This window comes from Haliaeetus albicilla, chromosome 15 (genome assembly GCF_947461875.1).
Source record: "Haliaeetus albicilla chromosome 15, bHalAlb1.1, whole genome shotgun sequence".
NCBI lineage: Eukaryota > Metazoa > Chordata > Aves > Accipitriformes > Accipitridae > Haliaeetus > Haliaeetus albicilla.
In genome coordinates, this window is record NC_091497.1 from 26,722,803 (window position 1) to 26,746,637 (window position 23,835).

Here is a 23,835-nt window from a genome sequence, read left to right on the forward strand (position 1 = left end):
AGCTTTTCCCATGCTGAAATATAGCTAATATAATCAGTTTCACAATTGGTACCAAATGCAGCTCTCATTTTATTTAAGCACTGGCAGATGTATCATATTGTTATTATCTTGCAGAACCTTGGTATAACTATGAATAAGTGGTACTTGGTACTGTGGGTATGTTGTACAGACATTCACAGTTTATTGGCATCTTTTGCATAGGGTAATATTTAGGTGGGGAACTGAGTCTGAAACGGAATGGCTGGTTACTGTCTGGATGTTGATGTGAGTCTCCATTGCTTGTGACACTGTCTTCAGATGGGTCAGATGAGACTCTCTGAAATGTCATTCTAGTGAATTCTTATAGTCTGACTAGGCTTTTGTCCCATGTGACTTTTCCACCGCACACATTGCTATTGATGATATTAAATTACTTCCAAAATATCTTCTAACCATGTTAACTATATGTTCTGTCCATATGACTGCCCTATATGACTGTTTCTGCATCAAAAGAAAGCAATTTTACTGACTATTTATAAGTATCTTAGTTATACCCAGCTTGATCAATTTTATAGCAGGAACTGCTGGGGGAAGTCACTGGAAATGACAGATTCTCCATCCAGGATATTAATCCATATGCTTAGGCATACAAGTAGTGCTTATCAACTAGTCTATGCACAGCAGGAGCTGCCAGGAGAATTTCTGGGACTTTTTGAAGTTTCCAGCTGGAGAGCTCCTGTAACATTTAGTTAAATACTTTGTCATGAAGGCTGCTAGGAGTTTGTTTGGTCATCTTCTCTCTAGTCAGTCCATTATCTCATCTATGCAGAGAGCAGCTGGGCAGATCCAGGATCACACGGGGAACTGTACGTGCTGCATGTGCATGCAGACACGGCCCTGATCCCCTGTTACACCACAGTTGTAACAATTTCCTCCTTATATCACAGCCGTAACTCAAATTCCCCTGATCGTGCCTTAGAGGTATGTATTGTCTAGTCTTAAAATGTTTGGGGATTATTGTAACAGGATATCGCAACCGTATATAAGCTCTTGAATAACCAGACAGAAACCCTTGTTGCCAGTTCCCCTTAAGCCAATGAATTTGTAGTGTTTTGGGCAACTCATGGTGTACTACCTTTTACCTTTCATGTTTTATCAAGTCTGTTATTTAGTTCTTAATGTTATGAATGCTTTTTTGTTTTGTTAAGGATCTTCTATGTTTGGCTTGGAGATACTCTCCAGTTGTTTTTTCATTCCTCTTTAGATATAGCTGTGTCAAAGCTGTAGGGGAGCTGAGCATTCTTACCTTATAGAAGTGCAAGCAATTATACCATCTTGGTGAGGAGCGTAAATTGTTTGTGGAATATGTATTGGGTCTGGCTGAGATGGAGTTAATACTCCCCATAGCAGCCCTCAGCACTGTGCTCTGCATCAGTAGCTAGAAAGGTGTTGATAGCACACCAGTGTTTTGGCTACAGCTGAGCAGTGCTGGCACAGCATCAAGGCTGTCTCTCCAACATTTTTGCCCCCCCCCCAATGGCAGGCTGGGGCAGGGCAAGATCTTGGGAGGGGACATAACCAGGACAGCTGACCTAAACCAACCAAACAACTAGATGTTTTTGAGGAGGTGGTGTTCTGTTTGTGGCATTACCAATACATACTGTTAGCTCTTGGACCCAGAGAATATCTGAAGAGATTAAAGTAAGTTCCCTTGCTGTAGGGCCTTTCTGACTTGAGTATTATGTGCCTATGAACTAAACACAGAACATGAAAGAAAACTGAAGACACTGAGTTTCTTTTTGTCTGTGAGAACATTTATTGTTATGGATTTTTTTTTTTTTCTCTGGGTTTCCTAGATCTCAAATTCTAAGGCTCCCATCAACCCTCATTCCTTCCTGGCTATCTCATCTACTTTTTTGTGGAAAATAGTTATCGGAAGTGACTCTTGTATTTAAGCAAATAGTGATCTCCATCAATTCAGTGGCATGTTTGGAATGACATTCCACGTACTATGTGTGGTGTACCAAAATACAGCATGAGATGCTATATTTTCAGGGTAGTTCCTGGCAGTAGTCTGTTCTTTGGCAATCTGGAACATCCATTTCTCAAATCTGAGGAAATATAGTTGGAGTGGAGAGGTAGTATAGCCCCCAGTAGCCCCCCCAATGTTCTCTTATCACAGAGTGTCATGGTCTAAGCCCAGCCGGCAGCAAAGCACCACCAAGCTGCTTGCTCACTCCTCCCCCCTGGTGGGATGAGGAGAAAATAGAAAGAAACGCTCATGGGTCGAGACAAGGACAGGGAGGGATCACTCACCAATTATGGTCACAGGCGAAAGACAGGCTCAACTTGGGGAAGAAACAAAATCAATTTAATTTACTACCAATCAAATCAAAACAGGATAATGAGAAGTAAACCCAGCCCCGAGCACCCCTTCCCCCAGCCCTCTCTCCTCCCGGCCCACCCCCATCCCGGTTCTCTCCCCCTCCCGCCTCCGAGCGGCGCAGGGGGACGGGGAATGGGGGTTGGGGTCAGCCCGTCACACCTTGTCTCTGCCGCTCCTTCCTCCTCAGGGGGAGGAGGACTCCGCGCTCCTCCCCTGCTCCGCCGCGGGGTCCCTCCCACAGGAGACAGTCCTCCATGAACTGCTCCAGCGTGGGTCCTTTCCATGGGCTGCAGTCCTTCAGGCACAGCCTGCCCCAGCGTGGGCTTCCCCAGGGAGCGGCGGCCACCTTGTGGGGCCTCCACCCCCTGCTCCAGCGTGGGCTCCTCTCTCTCCGGGCTGCAGGTGGGCCTCCGCTGCCCCGCTCCCCTCCGCGGGCTGGGGGGACACAGCCTGCCGCCTGGTCTCCCCACGGGCTGCAGGGGCATCCCCTCCTTCCTCCCTGCCCTCGGGATCTGCACAGGGGTTCCTCTCCCATCCCGATCCCCCGACTCCCGGCAGGTTTCCCCTCTGGAATCTGTTCTCCCAGAGGCGGGTCCGGCTCCCAGCCGGGGAAGCTTCCAGCAGCTTCCCGCAGGAGCCGGCCCTGCAGACCCTACCCAGCTACCAAAACCCCACCACACAAACCCAAAACACAGAGTCATAGAATGGAATGATTGAGACCAGAAGAGACCTCTGGAGATTGTCTTGTCCAACCCCTTATTTAGTCCGTTTTTTAATATCTCTGATAGAGGAGACTGTACAATCTGCCTGGGCAACCTGTTCCAGTGCTTTAACAGCCTCATGGTTAAAAAAAACAAGGGGGGAGGGGGGGAATTTGTGTTTATGTCTGTTGTTTAACTAATTTCCTGTATTTCAATTTGTGCCTCTTGTCCTTTCACTGATAGGGTTCCCCTGAGCCTTCTCTTCTCGGTGCTAAACAATGCCAGTTGTATCAGCCTCTGCTTGTAAAACAGATGCTCCTTTAATTGTATCCACAACCCTTTTGGAAGTCATTCCAATATGTCCATGTCTCTCTCATGCTGGGGATCCCAGAAGTGGACACAATACTCCAGGTGTGTCTCATCACCACCGAGCTGAGTTGAAGGATCATCTCCCTTGACCAGCTGGTGATGCACTTCCCTATGGTCGACTTGTCATCCACGAGGACCCTCATTTTTTCCGCCACAAACCTACTTTCCAGCTGGTTAGCCCCAACATGTGTCGGTGCATGGGAGTATCCCTCTTCAGTTTCAGTTTTTAACGTTTCCTGTTGTGGAACTCCCTGAAATTCTTCTGCCCATTTCTCCTGTCTGTTGAGGTCCCTCTGAATGGCAGCACAGCTGTCTGGTCTGTCAACCATTCTTCCTGTTTTTTAACTTCACCTCTCTGCTAGAAACTATTTCATCACATTCTGCTTCAGGAGGAGAAAAGTTCAACTGCTGACTTAAGCCACTAGATAATCAAGTATTATTTAGTAACTCTCTTTATTGCTACATGACAGAATAGTTGTGCTTCTGTTCTCGAAAAAAGAGTCTTTCCAGTGAATTAAGTCAAATATAGGTTTTATACCCCACTGTATGCCTCTTTTTTGGAATTTAGATATGTTCTGTAGAAAATATATCTATCCTTCTTCATGTCATAAATAGATATTGGGTTGAGTAGACTTATTTTCCACTGTCTACAAATTTTTTCTTTGCTGCTACTTAAAAAAAAAGGGGGGGGGGAGGAGGATACTCTTAAGAATAGGGTCAATGCCTCTTAGATTTGCCATTTTAGTTGCAAATTGTAGAACTTCATTAGTTCAGTATAACCATTGCTTTGTTTAAAACAATGGATACAATATACCCTTTAGAAGAGTCATTAATATCTTGAGTTTACTTTAAGCAACAATTGACACCACAGATACAATGATGAGTCAAAGCCAGTGTCTTTCAACCTATATTGCTTGGAACAGAAAATATCTTGTTTACACAAAACTACTTTTGCAGTGCTGCATTAACTTGCTATTGCATTTTCATTTCTATCTCCATTCTCCATGTTCTCATTTGCCTTCCCACCTGCCAAAAAGAGCAAAATCCAAAAAAGCAAGGCAAAATCCAAACCCAAAGGTTGAGTAAGTGTCCTTATATTATTGCATCAGTAGTCATATTTGTGTTGCACTGCATCCTTACAGATGGCAAATAGAATAAATAAGGAGCTGGGATTTATCTTTAGAACATCAGTGGTTCTAACAAAGTCTTTTTTTTCTTTTTTTTATTTTTTAAGTTCTTTTGCTTTATCCCTTAGAGCCAAAGCTAGTCTGTTTTTATAATCCCAGTCTCATATACTAGTCATCTGAAGGACCTTTAAGGGAAAAGTGTTTTACAACATTATCTGCAAGAAGTCAAGTTACTGCAATAACATCCTGACTACTCTTCTGGTGTGCTGGTTCTTCCCTCTGTATTCTCATATGACTGCAGTCACCTTTCTGGACGTGTGCTCTGTGATCTTTTCAGAGCAGCTCAGAATTGTTTTTCTCTTCTGTTGAGTATTGAAAATTAAGAAGTTTGCAATGCATAAACAGAATCGATTCATTACAAAAATTGTATTTTACTGAGTGTGCATGACATTTCTACATTTGATGCCTGCTGCTTTTAACTACTGATTATAAATTTGTTCATAAATTGACAAAAATTTAGTCAGCATTTAACATATATAGTAGATTGACAACCAACAGTTACAGGTTTAGGACTAAATTATATCTTTTTTCTCCCCTGTTTTTTCAAGGAACAGAAATGAAGGTTAGCCATTAATAATTATTCAAATTCTATATATGCCAAATAAAAATGAATGTTTTTTTCTGTATTTCAGGGAAGTCTCAAGAACAGTCGAAAAATTTCACCCCAAGAGTTTATTCAGGAATTAAAATCTGGGTCAACAGATGAAAGACTAGTCACTTGCTTAGAATCTCTCCGTGTGTCCTTGACTAGTAATCCTGTCAGGTAACATCATTAACACATATTGCAAAGATTAATCATATTCTTTTTTCTTAATGGATTAAAATTAATGGATCTGTAGATATGCATGTTTCAAGGTTTTCCAGTTAAAGTATGCATTAGTGAATGGTTGTACCTTTTTTCTTCTTTTTTTTTATTGATTATGTATCTTCTGTAGATCTATTTTTCAGTAGAGTTCACTGGTCTGTACAAGGTCATGCTAAGAGAATGTAAAACAAGTGTAGTGCAGAGCAGTTCACTTTGTTTTCTAGTGCTAAATAGTCATAAGTATTTTTCATTTTTATTTTTTTTTAATGTTCTCTTAACTCTTTAATCTTTTAACTTAATTTGTTAAGGTGAGAGAGAGAGAAGTGAGAGTTAATGGGAGATAGGCACCTTGGTGTAAGTTTGTGAGCCAGAAAACATATATGTTTTTAATTGTGTGGTCCTCCTTCTGTCCAGTGTGCTTTAGACTTTCTTGCTGCCTTCTAGTAATTTTTGCTGTGTCTGTGGGGTTTATCTAGACAGAAGAGAGCACAACATTAGTTTACCTGTACTTTTTTTTAAAAAGGTTAACTCTTCAGTAATCATAACTCTAACACTGATATCAGTCCTTACATTTAATTTTTATTTGATCCATGCAGCTTGATTTATGGATGCTGGCTTTATTTTATTAAATTATATTTTTTTCTATTCTACTCTGTTTACAACCCTTTGTTTTAGAGTTCCTATTTAAGCCAATGGTTGAACACATTACCTTGGGAAACTGTTTTGGATTTAGTGTAAAATAATGCAAATGCAATGTTGGGGATGCTTATGATGGTACATGATTAAAAAAGGATGAGGCAACTTTCTTCTTTCTGCATCTGGCTTGGCAGAGTTGCTGATGTGGGTCTTCTGTATGGGTGTTTGCTTCTTTCCTTCTATTAATTTATTTTTGAATTGGATTTTCTTATTTAGAATATGTAATGGTTCACATGGGAAGAAACATGCTTTACATTAACCTGAGTTCTTTTTTACAGAAGATACACCTCCTCTGTGAATGTGAAGCTACTTTTTGATATAGTATTGCTTCCCCTTCTTTATTTAAAAAAAACCCAAACAACCCACAACCCCAGAGATTTTTTTTATTTACACTTATGTTGATTTAACAAAGAAAACTTTGCTTGTTAGTACTCATCTGGAAATAGAAACACAAAGTGTATGAAATGTGTGACAATTTAAATTTAGAGCACTCTTTCTGTTGTTGATGTGACTCTGTTTTCGATATGACTGGATAGATGCCCTTTGCTGCCCCTTTCCCACACACCAAGAGAAAAGCCAATCCCCCTCCCCCCAAAAACCTAAACAAACCAAAACCCATGATCTTGGTGAGGTGCTAGTTCCGCCTGACAGCACAGTACTATGTGATAGGACATGAAGGGGCGAGGAAAGTGGAGAAATGGTATCAGAATAAGGAGTGTGGAGGCCACTATGAGGGAGCAGTGTTGGTCTATACTTGAGGCATTTGATAGAGAATGCAAGTTGAAGCGGCCTGTGGTGTTGTAATAGAGCATCTGATCAATACCAAAAGTCTGGTGATCAATATTATCTGGAAGAACGAAGTACAGAAAGTTAGGAGTTTTACAGCAATGAAATATTACGAAATTTTGGACTAAGTAGGTTTTCCACATGTTTCAGTAAGGAAAGGATTGAAATCTGTAGATACATGTTACGAGTACAGGCAAAAGAGCAAGTGCTTTTTGCATGGACAAATGGAAAAATGAATGTTTTCATAAGCTTAGTGTATTTTATGTCAATCCTTCAAAGCATGCTAGAAGGGTGTGATGCATTGTTGATATCAAAATATTGCATTGATACTTTTGAGAGATTAGTTTCTTTAACTTATTCGTACAAATAGTTCTAGATTGCACCACTGGATTTAACTTTGTTTAGTCAAATATAAACTATGGTAGGTAGAAGATTTGACAGTTGAATCTAAGTCCTAACTTGACATAATTTATTAAAATTTAACTTCAATTTGAAATATTAAGGAGAATGTAAGAGACAACATAAGAGAACTGTAATGCTTGGATCGGAGTAAACCCCATTATTAAGTTATTGGATGTATGGCCAAGAATAGGTCTGAATTTGAGAGGTTTGTGTTGCAAGGAGAGTGACTGTGTCTTGCAAAAACACCAGAGAAGAGGTATTTAAGTAGGCAGCAGTTTCATACAAAAAAAATAAATCTTTACTATTTGTCTGTGAATGCATTTTAGTCTACAAATCAAAAGAAGGATCACAACCAATAGTACATATGGGTTCTGAAACAGTCTTCTGGTGTGTTAAGTGGTGTTGAAAAAGACTGTTAAGATAGACCTCACTAGGCTTAAACAGAGCATTTTAAAATAGCCTTAGTAAAAAAAAAAAGTTCTTCCATAAGGCTTATATACAAAAATCACAAAAATGTAACAGCAGCACACTGTTATTCACACTAAAAATTTGTGGAGTAAACATTTTTAAACCATGTCCCCTTCTTTATAATGAGTAACAACAGTTGATGTTCATTGGATGAAGATATTTGTGACCTTGATTTTTCCTATCAGCAGCCAGATCTTTGTGTAAGAACTTGCTTTGACACATAAATACTAAACTCCAGTCCAGCTGCTATAAATCAATGATTATTTTTAACTCCAGCTTCATATGATATGGACAATGAGAAATAGCTGATGAAGCTTTGGGATTTTATTTTGTGCATGTATAATACCTAAAAATAAATTTATGCTTTTTTAACAGGATGAGAATTAAATTTAGATTGGATCTAGCCTGACAATCTTCACATTTGTGGGCTGTGATCTTTTTGACAATATATAATAATTTAGGTTTTTTTGCTGTTTTTCCAATTACTATACTTTAATCAACCTCTTAATCTCCTTGACATTTCAGTTTCTAATGCAAGAACTGGTTCTACAACATTGTTTTCAATTAGTTGTTTTTGTAAACTGTATTTTTAGTTCACAGAGAAAATGTGAATCAAGTGATAATGAGTAGTTTGATCCTGGTACTTAGAAAAATACGTTGAAATCTATGGCTTACTGCAAAAAGTAGTATTTATTTTCCATCAGTATAAAAAGAAAGCCTTAAAAGTGGTCTTGGTCACTATTCTTCAGGTAAATAAATGGGGTGGTTTTACCTCACAGTTGCCAACACAATTCATCAAAAGTGGTTCCATGATCTAGCTGTGCATAGTATACTGATAACTAGTTATCTACGACTATTTCTTCTCCTTTTGTATAATAGTTGCAACAGATTTGGCTCTTTTCATGAAGAGGACATTTTTAATAAATTGAAAATAAGGGCACTGATAGCTTGGTGTTTTCTCAGACTGACAAAAAGCTGAGTGTTTGCCCTGGATAGTGTAAGTAATCTTTGTTCTTTTGCGGAAGCACAGGAAAGGGCAGTAATACTGCGACAGTATTTTAGGTGCTTGATCATTCTCAGTATCCTCAGCTGCTGGATGTATGACAAAGCGGCTGCGCACAATTCTGTCTAATACAAAATGTGCTAATAAGTGTCTGGTAGGATCATCTTTAGGTCAGATATGGCCAGTTATACCAAAACCAATTGACAGTTATTTGCCTAATCTGTTTCAGAATGAAACACCCATCCAGGAAGAAGAAAAACTATTTTCATATATATTTACATATAAACATATAAAAGCATGTGATCTGGTTCTCTCTTTTTACAATTTTAAGTCCATTACAGTTTTGTATCTAGCAGATACAACGAACTGTTTAATCCCATCCTATGACGGAACTGGAACTACTATGTATTTCAAAAGAGCTATTGTATCTCCCTCATGTTACTTCCAACAGAATACCTTATTTGTCACTAGTAAGGTCCTACCATTATAGGAATATATAAATATTCTGGTTACTAATCCAAAGTAGTGATAAATAAATATTACCCAATGTGTGCAATGATATGTAAATATACAAAACAGAGAAAACAATGGAGAGGCTATAATACAAGTGAAATAACCATAATTTTTTTACTAATTCTGATCAATGTCTTGATGTTGAACTTCTGACGTTGCAGAATGGATGCTTCCCTTTTGTGTAAAAGACTGTTTTGTTAATACACAACAAGAGATTTCCTCAGCTTAAGCTTTTTTAAGTAATAATTTAAAGAATGCACAGAAACTATTGGTACTACACCCACAACAGAATCCATGTTTTGGTGACGAAGATGGTGAAAAGTATTACATCTTCATCATGCTAACTGTATTTTTTCTAAATAGAGATGGTTCTGTAATCTGTTAATAGATAAAAGTAATATGCTAATTCAAAAGTGGAAAAAGGATGGAAGAGATGCCCATTAGAAAATTATTTTCTGTCTCGTTGGCCAAAGACAATGATAAGAGATCCAAGGACTTGTCTTACGGCAGTAGCACAGAAAGCTGACTAAAGGTGTCAGGAAATAGTCCTGCCTCTTATGGAACGAGAAGAGTATTCACGTACCTGTCAATTCATTCCATAATTGAATATTATAACTTCACCCTTTACAAAAGAAATTTCCTGAGGAAATAGTCTCTACAGTTTGTCTGCTGTATATGTAATTTTGTTTGTAGCCAACTTCTCCTTCCTTCTGTGGGACTTTGTTAGAAGTTCGAAGTTTAAAATATCTGTGCCTTACACAGACAATGAAGTCTGAAGAGCAAAATATTCCTTGTGTTATGACTATGAATGACAGTGTTATCTGTGACCTTTAGGGTCAGGTAATTGATCAAACATCATAGTTTCAGCAAGACCAACAGCTGCTATCAAAGGGATGGCTGCGGTACTGCTGTCAGTCATGCTGTTACTTGTATTTGATATCAAGAGGTTTTGAGCAATAGTAAACAGGACCATGAAGCAGCTGTCTCATGTAGAAAAAACATGCTGAGGTTTAACCTTCCCAAAAGATAGCTTTGGCAATAGCTGAAATTTTAAATTTTTGTTATGTTCACTTTGAGATATTCCTATGGATTAATATCTCAGGCAGCCACTTCTGCAATTCCTTTTGGCCTTTCCTTCTCTGCCATTTACAGTTAGATTCTTACCTTTTCAGGAGACCCTAGAACAGTGTGTAGTAGAAATTTTTTTGTTTTCTTCCCTTCCCTTGCAAGGGTTTTTTAATTACAGTTCTGTGCCAGAGAATGTATAATTGTTAATTTAAAAATTAAAATTACTAAATTTAATGGCTACTGTAATTTTTTAATCTTTTTTAATTTGTTATCTAATTGCATCAATGAGTGAATGGAATGCCTCCTGATCATCTGTTGAGTAAAGAGTTGATTTGAGGTTTTAAAATGATCCAGTTATACTGCTTTTATTTATGCTGACAATTTTCATTCATTGTAATTAGTCTTTGAAATGTCAATTTTTTTAATGTCTTTTTTCTTTCTCCCTAGCTGGGTTGAAAACTTTGGTCGAGAAGGTCTGGGGCTGCTGTTGGATGTTTTGGAAAGATTGGTTGAGACAAAAAAGTAAGGATGATTTCATATAAAATTGCTAGCTTTTCTTAATATGTAAACAGCATTTAATCACACTAAATTTTTTATTTATTCAGCCAGGACAAAGTTGTGAAGAGGAGTCAGCATAAGGTTATACAGTGTTTGAGAGCCTTCATGAATAATAAGGTAGGGGATTTTATTTAATCTGGAAATCTAAATTTCTATGGTTCAATCAGATAATGTGTATGATCAGTGGGTATAAACCTGTGCAATTTGGAGAAGTGGTGTGTGTTGGTCAACTGTGGCTTGAAGTTCTTTCTGCTGCCACTTCCTTTCTATGGAAATATACTCAGAGAATAGTGTAAACTTCTGATGCTGATGTATGCCTTTATTACAGAATAAGTGACCCATTTTGGACTTTTCACTCATTTAATTTTTTTAATTAAGTATTTGGTGGACATAAATATAATTTGAAATATTTACTTGAGGGAACCGTTGCTTTCACTAGCTATTTGATACAGTCATTTGGAGTCCCTCTGACTCTCCTTACAACTGTTCTTCTGTTGTTTAGTATGGATTGGAAAGAATTTTAGGAGAAGAGAGGAGCCTTTTGTTGCTGATCAAAGCAATTGATCCCAAGCAAACTAACATGATGACGGATATAGTTAAACTCCTTTCTGCAATGTGCATTGTTGGAGAGGAAAACATGTAAGTACTGTATTTAGCCAGAAACAGTAAGGTAATTTTATGATATCCAAAATTATAGTTATACCTGAATGAAATGCTAAAATGTTCAATTTAAGTTTGAAAGTAATATCTGTACTATGTTGTCACTTTTCAGAATACCTTTGTCTGTGATTTTTATTATGGTCATATCAATAAGATTTTTCTTTTTGACATGTGGATGTACTGATTAGATGGAAGTATTTATACAGCCATTCTTTTGCTTAAAAATCTTTTAGCATTACTTTTAAGGTATCTTAACCATTGTAATCCAGTAAGTCATTCTTTGGCTACAAAAGTCTCCAAAGGAAACAAGTAATGCTTAAACCTCCTAAATTTGTACGCAAGAAATTGAGGCAGGTGAATAGTTTGGCAACATAGCTCTTCAGATAACAAATGAACAGCAAGGTTAAATATCTCTCCTGAGTGAAATGCTTTTCTTTTCTTACAGCCTTGAAAAAATTTTGGAAGCTGTAACAGCAGCAGCAGAGGAAAGGAATGTTGATAGATTCTCTCCTATTGTGGAAGGTCTTCAGGATAACTCAGTTCAGCTGCAAGTAAGCAAATTTTTTTCACAAACCTCTGCAACAAGTAAAAATAAAATTACTTATTTTTCTGCATTGAACAAGTCATTACAATAAAAAGGAGGAAGGATACTGTTTCAAATAAGGGTCAAATTTTTGGAATGTTGTTTATAATGTTATCTTTTAAAATGCATTGTGAGAAGATTCAGTGTTGAGAACACAGAGGTGTTGCAGGTTAATTTGTTGATTTCTATTCGCCCGAATCTTACAGACTTTGGGAGTTAAATTTATACTTCCTTTTAAAATAAAACATGAGTCATATATTCAGATGCAAAAAGATTATTTCACTTCTGACGATATTTGCTGAAACTTAAAGATTAATAATAGTAAAAAAGCAAGTTTTTAGGCAACTGCTTTTTATAAATAATGTTTAAATCAGCAGAAAATCTGTTCCTCATGCCCACTTTATGATTTCATAAAATTGCAACCAGACAGTCTGAGGAAAGAAATCTTTCACCTTATTTTCAGTTTGCTTCAGTTGGATATAGAGTTTACTGCAGAAAGACACAAAGTATTATAGTGCATTTGAATGATCATTATACATCATTGGTCTAAGAGTGTAAATATTAGCTCCTGTTGATTTTTATGTAATTCAGTAATTAACTGAATGCTTTTCATAATTGTTATTCTTTGTGAATATTACAAAAATGGTAAAAGATGAATCTCAAGTTTGAAAGAAGTGATTGTGTTACTCCACTGTCACCTTTTGTTTTAAATAGTCCATGTCTGACAGTAAAGATTGCTGTTTGTTTCATGTGTCTCACAGAAAAGCTAACCATAAAGGAACATTTGAAGGTGGGGAATAATTTGTAGTTGAATTATGCCGGTACCGATGGGATTCTCTTTTGAAAAATTGTCCCTCCTTTCTTACTCTTTCTATCTTATAATCATAGAATGGTTTGGGTTGGAAGGGACCTTTAAAGATCTTCTGGTTCTAACCCCCTTACCACGAGGGGGCATCTTTCACTAGTTAGGCTGCTCAAAGCCCTGTCCAACTTGACCTTGAACACTTCAGGGATGGGGCATCCACAACTTCTCAGGATACAATTGGCGCTCTCAGCTGCAAGCACACATTGCTGGCTCATATCTAATTTTTCATCTATGAATATCCCCAAGCTCTTCTCTGAAGGGCTTGTCTCAATCTGTTCATTGCTCAGCCTGCAGTTACACCGGTGGTTGCCTCAGCCCAGATGTAGGACCCTGCACTTGGCCTTGTTGAACTTCATGAGGTTCACATGGGCTCACTTTTCCAGCTTGTCAAGGTCCCACTGGATGGCACCCCTTGATGCTCTCATCTTCAGCTTCCTTTTATGTAATTTCATGCCTCTTCATTCTAGAATAAAGCTTTTTACAGTTACAATTACTTATTTACCTTTTTTATTTGTAGCCTCCTAATAAGTTGGTTTCTAACCCTAGTAGGTTAGATATTAATTTGTAGTATAACTTGTTGAGTAGACAGTCTTTCTTTTTTACCCAGTATTGTGAAAATCAGTACCAAAATACTTTTTCTGAAGTGCATTCTAGAACGTACATTCTAGGAGTGCTAAACTGAGGTCAAGGTAATATCGTACAAAAGATGAAGGAGACAGAAGATTACTATCCAGCATAAAGTCAGTTAAAATCAGTTACTTTGATTTGACAAAGGAATGTCACTTTGTTTCTTTTGTTTGCTTTTTTTGTTGTTGTAGTGTGCATAGGTATCTCTGTCTTATCTGTCCTGAGCAAGAGATCTGATAGCAAGATTATTTCTTTTTCCTTTTCTGTAAATCTTGCTGTCATAGACATAGCAGGAATCAGTTACTGTGATAGAACAAATTCAGCTTTGAATTACTGCTCAGTTTTCTGGCAGTAGGAATAGATAGCCACAGTGTAATTTGCCAGGTGAGATGATAACTGAAGGAAGGACAATCCTCTAATTCAAATATCTTTTTTTTTTTTTTTTTTTTAATCTTGCAGATGTTTGTTTATCTCAGCATGGATTTATTACACTGAGTTAAAAAGTTTTGAATGAAAACCAAATCAAAGAATTTATGGATTCTCTAGTTCCTTCCTTTGCTTCAATCTTGAAGATTTCTAAATGCCTGAATGCATATTGTACTCCATTACCAATGATGATAGTCAAAGTTGCTTAGGAACCTCAGACAGTCACCTTCAGGGTCAAGTAGGCTCTCCCCCCAGCAGTAATTTTTATTGGCTGGAAGTGTGGGATATTTTATTTGTTCTTATATTTCATTTGTTTTTTGTTTTTAAAAATGTATCAGGTTCATATTGTCTTCATATAGAAGATGTTCATTCTGGCTTAGTGCAGAAAGATTTGTGTCGTGTCGTCCCCCCCCCCCCCCCAATTTGTGTATTTTGCTAATGTATTGAAAATTGTAGTGATTGCCTTGAAAGGTCAAAAACACTTTATGTTGGCAAGGCTGGAGTGGGGCTGGAAAGTGGCTGTAAGAAGAACTGTAGAGTAATAATTTTTTTCTTTGAGCAGTGGCTGGGGAGCTTTGTTTAAGACTCAGTTTACAGTTAAGATTAGCAAGAGAGGGAAAAGCTTTGAGTTCCAGTAGTAGTGGGACTGGAAAGGGACTGTAGAAGGGAAGTGTAGACTGTAAGACAACAAGTTTCCTGTTTCCCAAGGCTTTTGAGTCTGCATTTTCCAGATTGGATATAAATTTGTAGGAGTGGATCCTTACCTTAGATATTTTTGCAGGCATCGTTGCAGTTCTTCAGTATTAATTTTAAATATAACATCTCATATATTTCTATTCTCTTCTGGGGTCTCAGTTTCATTTAGATTTTAAGGTGAATGATGTTCAGCTAAGTTCCTATTCAGTATGGGGTTTTTTTGTTTTTTTTCCCTCCATATTTTGGCATCCTGGAGATAGTAGGCAATATGAATTTGGGCCAGGCGTGCAAGCCAGGACAATATAACATTTGTCTCACTGCATCTGGGGTGTTTTTTTTTGCCTGTTTTTTAGTCCTTCTTAGTTTACTTTCATATCGAGTCATGATATAAGTAAAAAAATTTGTTCTTATTTGATCAACATGAAAAACAAAAATATGAAAAGTTTGATGATTTTCTGTTATGCTTATTTCTATCATTTTAGTATAATCAATAAGGTAAAAATGTATATATAATATGTATTAAGAAATTTTTTTCATAAATACGTCAAAAATTGTAAAAAATTGTAGTCAGTGTCTCTTTATATTGGTTTAGCAGCTTTCTTTCTTTGGCATGAATATGGATATCAATAAATTTTTAAAAATATTTTGATTCAGTAGGGGGAAATGCTTTAGATCATGGAAATTATATTTTCCAATTTCAGGATATAGTATGTAACTTAAGAGAATTTAAGAGCCTGTATTCTCTATAGAGCATGTAAGGGTCTGAGAACTTCCAGGTCCATCACAGCACTTATATGAGATGCCTAAATTTTAATAGTATGCAGAGTAGTACTTCTCTGACTATTCTTTACTAGCTTATAGGTATTCAGAGTCCTAAAATTAACAGCATTTTGTTTTGAGTGTTAGGCTTCCAAATGTGATCCTGAATTTTCAGGAGTTGCATATATTTGCATGTGTGTAGATTTAATAAGGGAAAAAAGCTATCTATAACTCTGTTTTCTATGCAGTTCAAAAAGCATGTGAAAACTGCCTTAAAAGCAGCCCCTTGCTTTATTTGAAGCAGCAGGTAAATTAAATTAATCTTACCCATGATGGGTACCCAAATGGGCATTTTGCCTATTTCCCTCTTTTTAAAGATTAAATAAATTTACAAGGGCCTCTCTAAATCTATAAATATGCCTTGCAGATTAAACTGAAGGTGAACAGATAGTAGCTCTTTTGGATCAACATTAGCACATAGGCTTCAGAAATTATAATCCCTTGTGAAGAGTTGTTGGTAAGCAACTCCTTTAAGAAATAGGTAGATACCAGTATTAATGGCAGTTGAGACAGTTGATATGCAGGGAAAAAAGGTCATAGCTGATTATCTCTAACAACTTAGATCTTTCTTATAAAACATGAGCACTTTCATACTCACTGTTTACAATGATTCTTAACTCCATTAATGAGGTACAACTGATGAGATAACTGAATCAGTGCAGAAAACTTCAGCTGAGTTAACTGTGCAGTCACAACTTTTATTTTTCTAGGACTACTCTTCAGATATTAAACAAGTACTTTTCTACTAGTTATGCTTTCTCATGATTGTGCTATACTTGCATTTGGTATTTTGTTATCCTTTGATGTGGAAGATAGGAGCATTGTTAAAACTGAGAATTTACTCTGTTACAATTGCAATACTTAAGCTAACTATATTAATCTGTCTTTACTGAGAGTGTTACCCTAAAGTTCCTGAAAATAGGTAACATTTTGCTGTTTCATTTGCTGTATCTCATGTAGATATGGAAACTTTTAATGAAAGTTCTCTTTTTTTTTTTTTTTGTTAAACTGCCATTTGAAGACATTCTTTCTGCTAAAAGGCTTTTTTTCTTTTTCAGACTCTACAAATGTTGCTAGACTTCTTTTTTTAAGACCAGAAAAATCAAGGTTCCTCATGTTATAAACTTTTACAACAATGACATTGAGCTGGTGGTTAATTTGACAGTGTTTTAATGAGTCAAAAGTTTACAGTTGTCAGTTACTTGGCATACTTGCCTTGATTATCTGCTTGATATATGTAGGCTTGCTTTGTGGCAGTTCAATTTGACACTAACAACTCACCTTTTCAATTCTGAATTGACTAACATTTCTGTTACTTGAAGGCTGAACATATAAAAGGCCTCAGTATGATGATTTTTGTATTTTTAGTGAAAACTCTATGTATCTACTTCTTGCATTTGTTGAAACCAAAGGATATTTTCCCTTTTATCTTTCATAAAATCCAAAATTATGGAAAGCTTACTTAAATGCTTCTGTTTCAAGACAAACTAAACATATTAATTTGAGAATATAACTACAGGCAGGAGTAATATTGAGTTTCTGGTTTTGTTAAACTAAATGTAGTTTTAACACCTTAAGCCTGTGCTCAAGAAAATGCATACAAGGCAATCTGGTACCTTGTATACTTATGACGACAACTGAAAAAGTCTAATACTTTGGTTGTTCAAGTCATGGAGGCAGGAAATACAACTCTTCTGACACAACCCATTTTATGTGTTTAAGACCATGATGAAACCAGCAGCAACGAGTTGTGTGCTGCCCAGTTCTCATTCTTCTTGTAGAATCAAATGAATGCTTCTACTCTCTAATCATCGTCTTTCATCACTGTTCCTCAAGCAGGCAGTTTAACTAATGGAAGAGTGCTGTCATTCTTCTGTACAGTTCTAATTGCACATGCCAGCTCCTTCTAATTTTCCAGTTAGAACTGGGAAGAGGTACAGTGTTGAAGCAAAGGTGCGATTCTTCTCTTTCCAATTTAGTTCCTGAAAAATGAGCACTGATCATCCCTGTGAAAACCTGCAGGTGTTTTATGCCTGTCCTAGGAGAAGCGTTTTTGTGACAAAGTAAAAGGTCTTATCTATTCATCATTAGCATTACTCTCCTAGTATTTTCAGTTGTCAAGGAATACAACTTCATCTTTTTCATGTAGTAATAAGGGAAGGTGAGATGGTATGGTCTGTGATATTTTGGTTAGCTGAATCACTTGATGATTCTTGGTTGTTCTGTGCTAATGAGATCCTTTCCATAAATGCGTATGCAATAGGTTGAATCAGAGCAAAGCGCACTTTATCTAAATGTAAAGACTGATAACATGTATTTAAGATCCATGTAAATGTACATGTATGTGGATAATACATCTCAAAGCCTTTACTAAGAATTTTCTGTCATTAGCAAGGGTAAATAATTGATGAACATCAATATAGAATCATGGAATGGTTTGGGTTGGAAGGGACCTTTAAAGGCCATCTAGTCCATCCCCCCTGCTATGAGCAGGGGCATCTTCAACTAGATCAGGTTGCTCAGAGCCCTGTCCAACCTCACCTTGAATGGGGCATCTACCACCTCTCTGGACAGCCTGTTCCAGTGTTTCACCACCCTCATCGTAAAAAAAATTTCTTCCTTATATCTAATCTGACTCTACCCTCTTTTAGTTTAAAACCATTGTCCCTTGTCCTGTTGCTGCAGGCCCTATTAAAAAGTCTGTCCCTATCTTTCTTATAATCCCCCTTTAAGTACTGAAAGGCCATTAGTGGAGGCCATGTGAATGAAATGGGAAGAGAAAAGACACATTTACAGTAGAATAGAATCACTAAGCTTGGAAAAGACCTCTAAGATCATCAAGTCCAAGTCATAGTGTCTGTACCAAAGCCAAATCTACAGCCAGTTTAATATTGGCAAGCAGAGTTTAACCAAATATGCATCATCTTCACAGCCTTTTCTACGAATGCATACTTGCAGTAAGAGTGAGAAAAGTGAAGTAGAAAATCTAACCGCAGTTGTTCTTATTCAAATGGGCAAGATATGACATAAGACGATACTTAGCATATAGTTATTATTGGCTGTCTTGTCTATGCAAGGAAAAAGCTGCTCTGAGCTACTGAGATGTACGTGATGTTTTCCACCAGAAAAGGACCAGGTATATTCTGTCTGGTCTTCAACTTGGAAAAATGCAAGTTTAAAGCACAGACTGTGGAATCTTCAGGAAATGCATCCTGTAACTTGATAGACATCACCAGCTGGAATCACAGAAGATTAGAATTTGAAGATGTAACTTCTCACTTTGCAGGATATATCTGATCTCATTGGTCTAGCTTCTCAAGGAAGAAAGCATTCAAAGTTTTGACTTTCCAGGTAAACTGTATCATCATCCATGCGAAGTTCTTCCCTACCAAAAATAATGTGTGTGTGTATCCATCAATATATGCCCATCTCTTAGATAAACATATAAAGTCAAGTATTGTAGATTTCCCTACCATGTGGCAGCCGGGTGTTCAAAGCATTCCAGATGGAATATACTCGCAGACCTGAGAGCCCTCTGAAAACTAACATGGTGGACTATACTTAGCTGCCATTCTTTAGGGATGAAGAAGGGAGGGAAGCATCTAAATAGTCTGCCAGGTGAAATGAAAGATTTGCTCTTGGCTTTTCCCTGAAGAAAAGAAAGTGCCTCTACACTCCTTCACTGCATGCCTGTTGTAAACAGCAGGATACTCTCAAAATGTAATTACTGTCTGGGTTACAGGTGCCCCTCAGGAAAGAGTAATTAGAAATGGCAGTCCTCAGCACCACAACAAAATTTTAGAAGGTACACCAGAGAGCTGTGTATTGCCATATACCTTTTGCTGTTAGAGCCTAGAATAATTTCACTTCTTCAGGCATCTTCTCAAGGGCAGACTGACAAAATACCTGCACCTGCAGAATCTACAACTCTTCATGAATTGGTTTTAGATAAAGACCATTTGCCCAGAATGTTTTGCTTATAATGACTTCTGCCTTCCTGGGAAGCTAATTTACCTATCTTCACTAATCCTTATACTACCTCAGCAGAAGTACCTCTTCATTTATTGAAGATGAGACATCTTTTTTGATGTGGACACAGCTTTCCCACCTTGTGTTCATGGCTGAAAATTCAAAAGGCTGTAAGTCTGTTTACAGAATCTTATCCAAGATAATTGAGCGTAAAAGAATGAATTAGGGCCCACTCACCTGGAGTGCAAGTTGTGACCGATTGTTCTGTGTCCCAAGAATTGACAGTTATAGAACTGTCAATGGGAATGTCACAGGCTTTTTCCTTAAGTGTTATGTACTTTGAGAATTGTCAAGGAATGATGTTACATTTGGGATAATTGTTCTTCAATTTTTTTCTTAATTAGGAGCGTTGAAGAGAAATAATTATGAGGTGATACTCCTTGGAATTGTGTGTAGTATGAATGCATGTAGATACAAGCACTTGAAGAAAACAATTACTTATCTGTAGCTTTCTTTCTCCCTTAAGAAGTTCTTTCAACTCTTCGGACTGTTTTCTCTTTGGTCTGACCCTTTATTAGCAGCATGGTCTCTTTTTGTGGAAGAGATTACCGTATCTGCTATTTCTACTGCATTTCTTTAATTAGTAGCCATACTCTAGAAGCAGGAAACAAACTCATTGTTTGAATATTGTTAGATCTGAAGTCAGTTTTACTTTCTGGTAATTTAATAATTCTAAATACCAGTCTGTATTTGAATGTTCAGAATTTTTTAATCATGATGTTAAGCAGATTTAGAACTACTTTAAGATGAGCAAGTCATAATCTGGTATTTCTAAACAAAAGTCATGTACCTCCATCTTTGTAATTTAAAAAGAAAATCATGACAGACTTTACTTTTTGTTTTTCTGAGGCATTTTTGTGGTTGAGACTTACTTCCTAAACAAATAGACACAGATGGAGGTAAAATATCAGACTTATTTAAAACTCTGTAGATTGGGAACAAATGAGCTTTCTAAGTGGCAGATCTTTCTCTTTAGAAAGTGAGACACTGAATTGGATTTAGTCTGCAAGTAAGCCAACTCATGAAGCATTTGAGCTAGATGTCTAAACTCTCATGTAAACAGTGGAAATCCAAGGCTCAATTTAGTTGCCTGTGCATGAACTTTAAATGTAATTTCAGATGCCTTTGTAAATGTGACACAGTTCCTTTAGGAGATTCCCACCCTTCTGGATTGGCATTTGTAAGCCAGATGGGAGACACTAGCAGCTGTAATAGTACTCTGATTACTATGCGTTCATGTTTAAGCTGATGAATTGGGTCCCTAATCAGTAAAGACAATGGATCCTAGAATGCCCTGGTCACTCCATGTGTGTTGTAAAGAAGATCTTTTATAATCAAGAATCTTAAAGAAGAGCTTTAAAGAAGAATCTAGTAGCCTACTGATTAACAAGAATGGGAGTTTAGCTATGCATGTAGTTACATATAGATATCTGTCTACATATAGGCATCTAAATGCAGATATCTGAAGCTTGAACTGTGTTGTCTTGGAAAACTCTTGAGTATCCTGTTTGAGTTTATTCCTGTGCCTTATGCAGACATTAGTTGAACTAGGCTTGCTACTTTTTTTTAATTGACTTACTGTCAAGCATAGGTTGATATTAATATGTTGTTTTTCCAGCTGCAAAGTTTAGTATAGCAAGAAGTTTCTTTGCTCTTGAATCTTCCCTGGGTTATTGGTTTAAACTGCCTTTTAATAAGCCAATCGGTTGCTGTTCATCAAGTTTAAGAGGGGTATTTTTATCTTTCTCTTGGTTTTGGCATGTTTCCCCAAAATCTAACTTTCCAGACTGCAGTGTTACTAAAATATTCATAAGCTTGTTTCCTCTTCTTGACAGAATTTTAATACTATTTTGTAGTATTTTTGAATTAGGCTACTTAATGCACTGTTTTCTAAATTTTCCTAAGCGGTTTTGACATTTTACAAACTTTTTTTATTTTTTGAAGTCCAGACTTAGGCCAATTCTTGCCTGCTCCTTGAGCCTTTCAAACAACTTTCATGGGTTTATGAAACAGGACTTTGCTTTACAAAGCCATGTTGCATGTATTTGTAGTGTCCATTTATTCATGTTGCATTTTTTTATGTTACTCATTAATTTTGTTCTCTATTATACTTTCAATATATTTGCACTGTAGAAAAGTCAAACTTAGCAGTCTGTGGTTGTCCAGATCTCCCTGAAAATGTCCTTGTAAATATCAATATAATTTCTGCTGTCTTCCTTTTCTTGGGTGTCAACATGCTTTCAAGTAAGAACTTGAATTCAATAGCAGGTACTAATGTTATTTTGTCCTCAATTTTCTTCAAAACTTTGAATGTTTTAAGAGTGAGTCACTTTTGTGACTTCTCATTGTTGGCTTTGTTCTTTAAGTTCTTCTTGCCAACCCCTGAACCTGTTTGTGTCTCTGTTCTACTTTGGGAACTCCTTTCACACACCAGTAGAACGTTTGATGAAGTGTTGCTGTGGCCTTTGTTTTCTCTGGGTACTCCTTTTCACCGTAATCTTTTACTGACCCTACAGATTCTCTGGTTGTCTTCCTTCTCTTGTTATCTTCAAGGAAAAAGATGTGTTAATCATAGAGGTTTTTTTGCAAGTTGTCCCTCAATCTTATTTTCTCTCTCTCTTTTTCCCCCCCTTGCTTTAATACAGCTTCATGTTTGATCACCTGAAGTTTTCATTCCTTCCCCCCCCCCAACTTGTGTTGTTGTATTTTGTTTAGATGATGTGGTTTGAATAATTATTGTCTGAGACTGCAGTAAGTTACATAAGTCTATCTTAATATTTTCATGCAGTTGACTTAAACAATTGAATTTAGTGTGCTTTGTCCTGTTGATGTCAATAAAGTAAAAGCCATAGTTTTCTTTTTTATTATTATGGAAATCTAGGTATTTGCATGTACTGAGTTTCATAGAAGTTATGAGGGAATAGAACTTAATTTCATCTCTTCATTCAAGCAAGAGGAAAGAGCAAAGCTTGTTCCCTTCTCCTATTACTGTTTTAAAGTTATTGTTGATGCAAGGTATGCTGTATGACAGAGTAATATAATAGATGCTGTCGTGGTAGCTTTTCTCCAGGAGAGGTGTCAGATAGGTTATTAGAGTGGTTCCAACCGCACCATGCCACAGCATCCTCACTTGAACATCCTCATCCTCTCAGGCACCTCTGGAAGTTGGAGAGATGGTCCCAACTCCTGGTGAAAAGTTGTGGAGCCCTTGCAGTTCTCTCTCTAAGTGACTCCAAATACCATCATTTATGGGATTGGGTGGAGAATGCCTGATGCTTAATTGGGTCATTCTAACACTCGTTCCTAACAACCTGCTGGAGCTCAGTCTGCTTGACTTGATTTCCTCCACAGGGTCACAGCTCCCATGTTGATTAACAACACTTGTTACATCTCTGCTCTTATAACTAAGCTATTTCCTTCTCCTATGGTGTTAACTAAAGTTCATCTGCGTATGCTAATATTGCTGTCAAGTAGGCCTAAATTCTGCTGACTGCAATGCACCTGCATAACAGTTCAGCTAAAATAATATATAGAACTACTTTTATACTTACATTCCTTGCAGTAGGATAAATGTAGGATCATGGTTGTAGTCTGTGTTATTGTTTAATCTTAGCATGTTCCTCTTGGAAACTAATGAGTGCTGTTGTTTCTTACAGTCTATATCAAAGTAGCTTGGCCATCCAGTTCTGCTGGTGACCATATGTAAATTCACTACTTGGCATTATATGTACTTTGAAGATGACTTGATATAGTAGGTTCCTGGTATCACCTTTTGCCTGACCACGGCATAATATATCATTGTTTTCTAGATGATAAAAGGCTTTACAATAGAGAAACTGTTTGTACCAGATTGCTTTACTTATTTACATAGTATATTAGGCCAGAAGACAATCCTAATTGATTTGTGTTTTTAAAAACCCCTTAAAATGCTGGAAATAGATGAATAACATATTTCCTGTGCCTTGAAGCAAGATGTGCAAACAACAGAGAAGGTAAAAAAAAGAAATAGTGGCTGTTGTCCTCCTTATTTATGATTAATAATAAGTTGCCATCATTCTAAATATTTGTGAATCTGAACAGTAAACTCCTGCTGCTCCTGGCTATGGGTTTTCAAGATGAATCTCTTGATTCCTCAGAAGAGAGACTACTCACTAGTTGACCTGATACTTGCTTTTGAGCTGAAGTACTGGTTCCCATGAAGTATTCTAT

At 37.0% G+C, this 23,835-nt stretch overlaps 1 protein-coding gene across 5 annotated transcripts in view; it reads left to right on the forward strand.

Annotated features, from left to right (window-relative positions):
• Positions 1-23,835, forward strand: part of DIAPH3 (diaphanous related formin 3) — a 238,535-nt gene that overhangs the window by 32,993 nt on the left and 181,707 nt on the right. For all 5 annotated transcript variants that reach the window (XM_069802607.1, XM_069802608.1, XM_069802603.1 and 2 more), the window contains 5 exons: positions 5,255-5,385; positions 10,811-10,885; positions 10,969-11,038; positions 11,424-11,560; positions 12,027-12,132. In XM_069802607.1, coding sequence (XP_069658708.1) covers positions 5,255-5,385; positions 10,811-10,885; positions 10,969-11,038; positions 11,424-11,560; positions 12,027-12,132 — 519 coding nt within the window. The remainder of the gene's footprint in view (positions 1-5,254; positions 5,386-10,810; positions 10,886-10,968; positions 11,039-11,423; positions 11,561-12,026; positions 12,133-23,835) is intronic.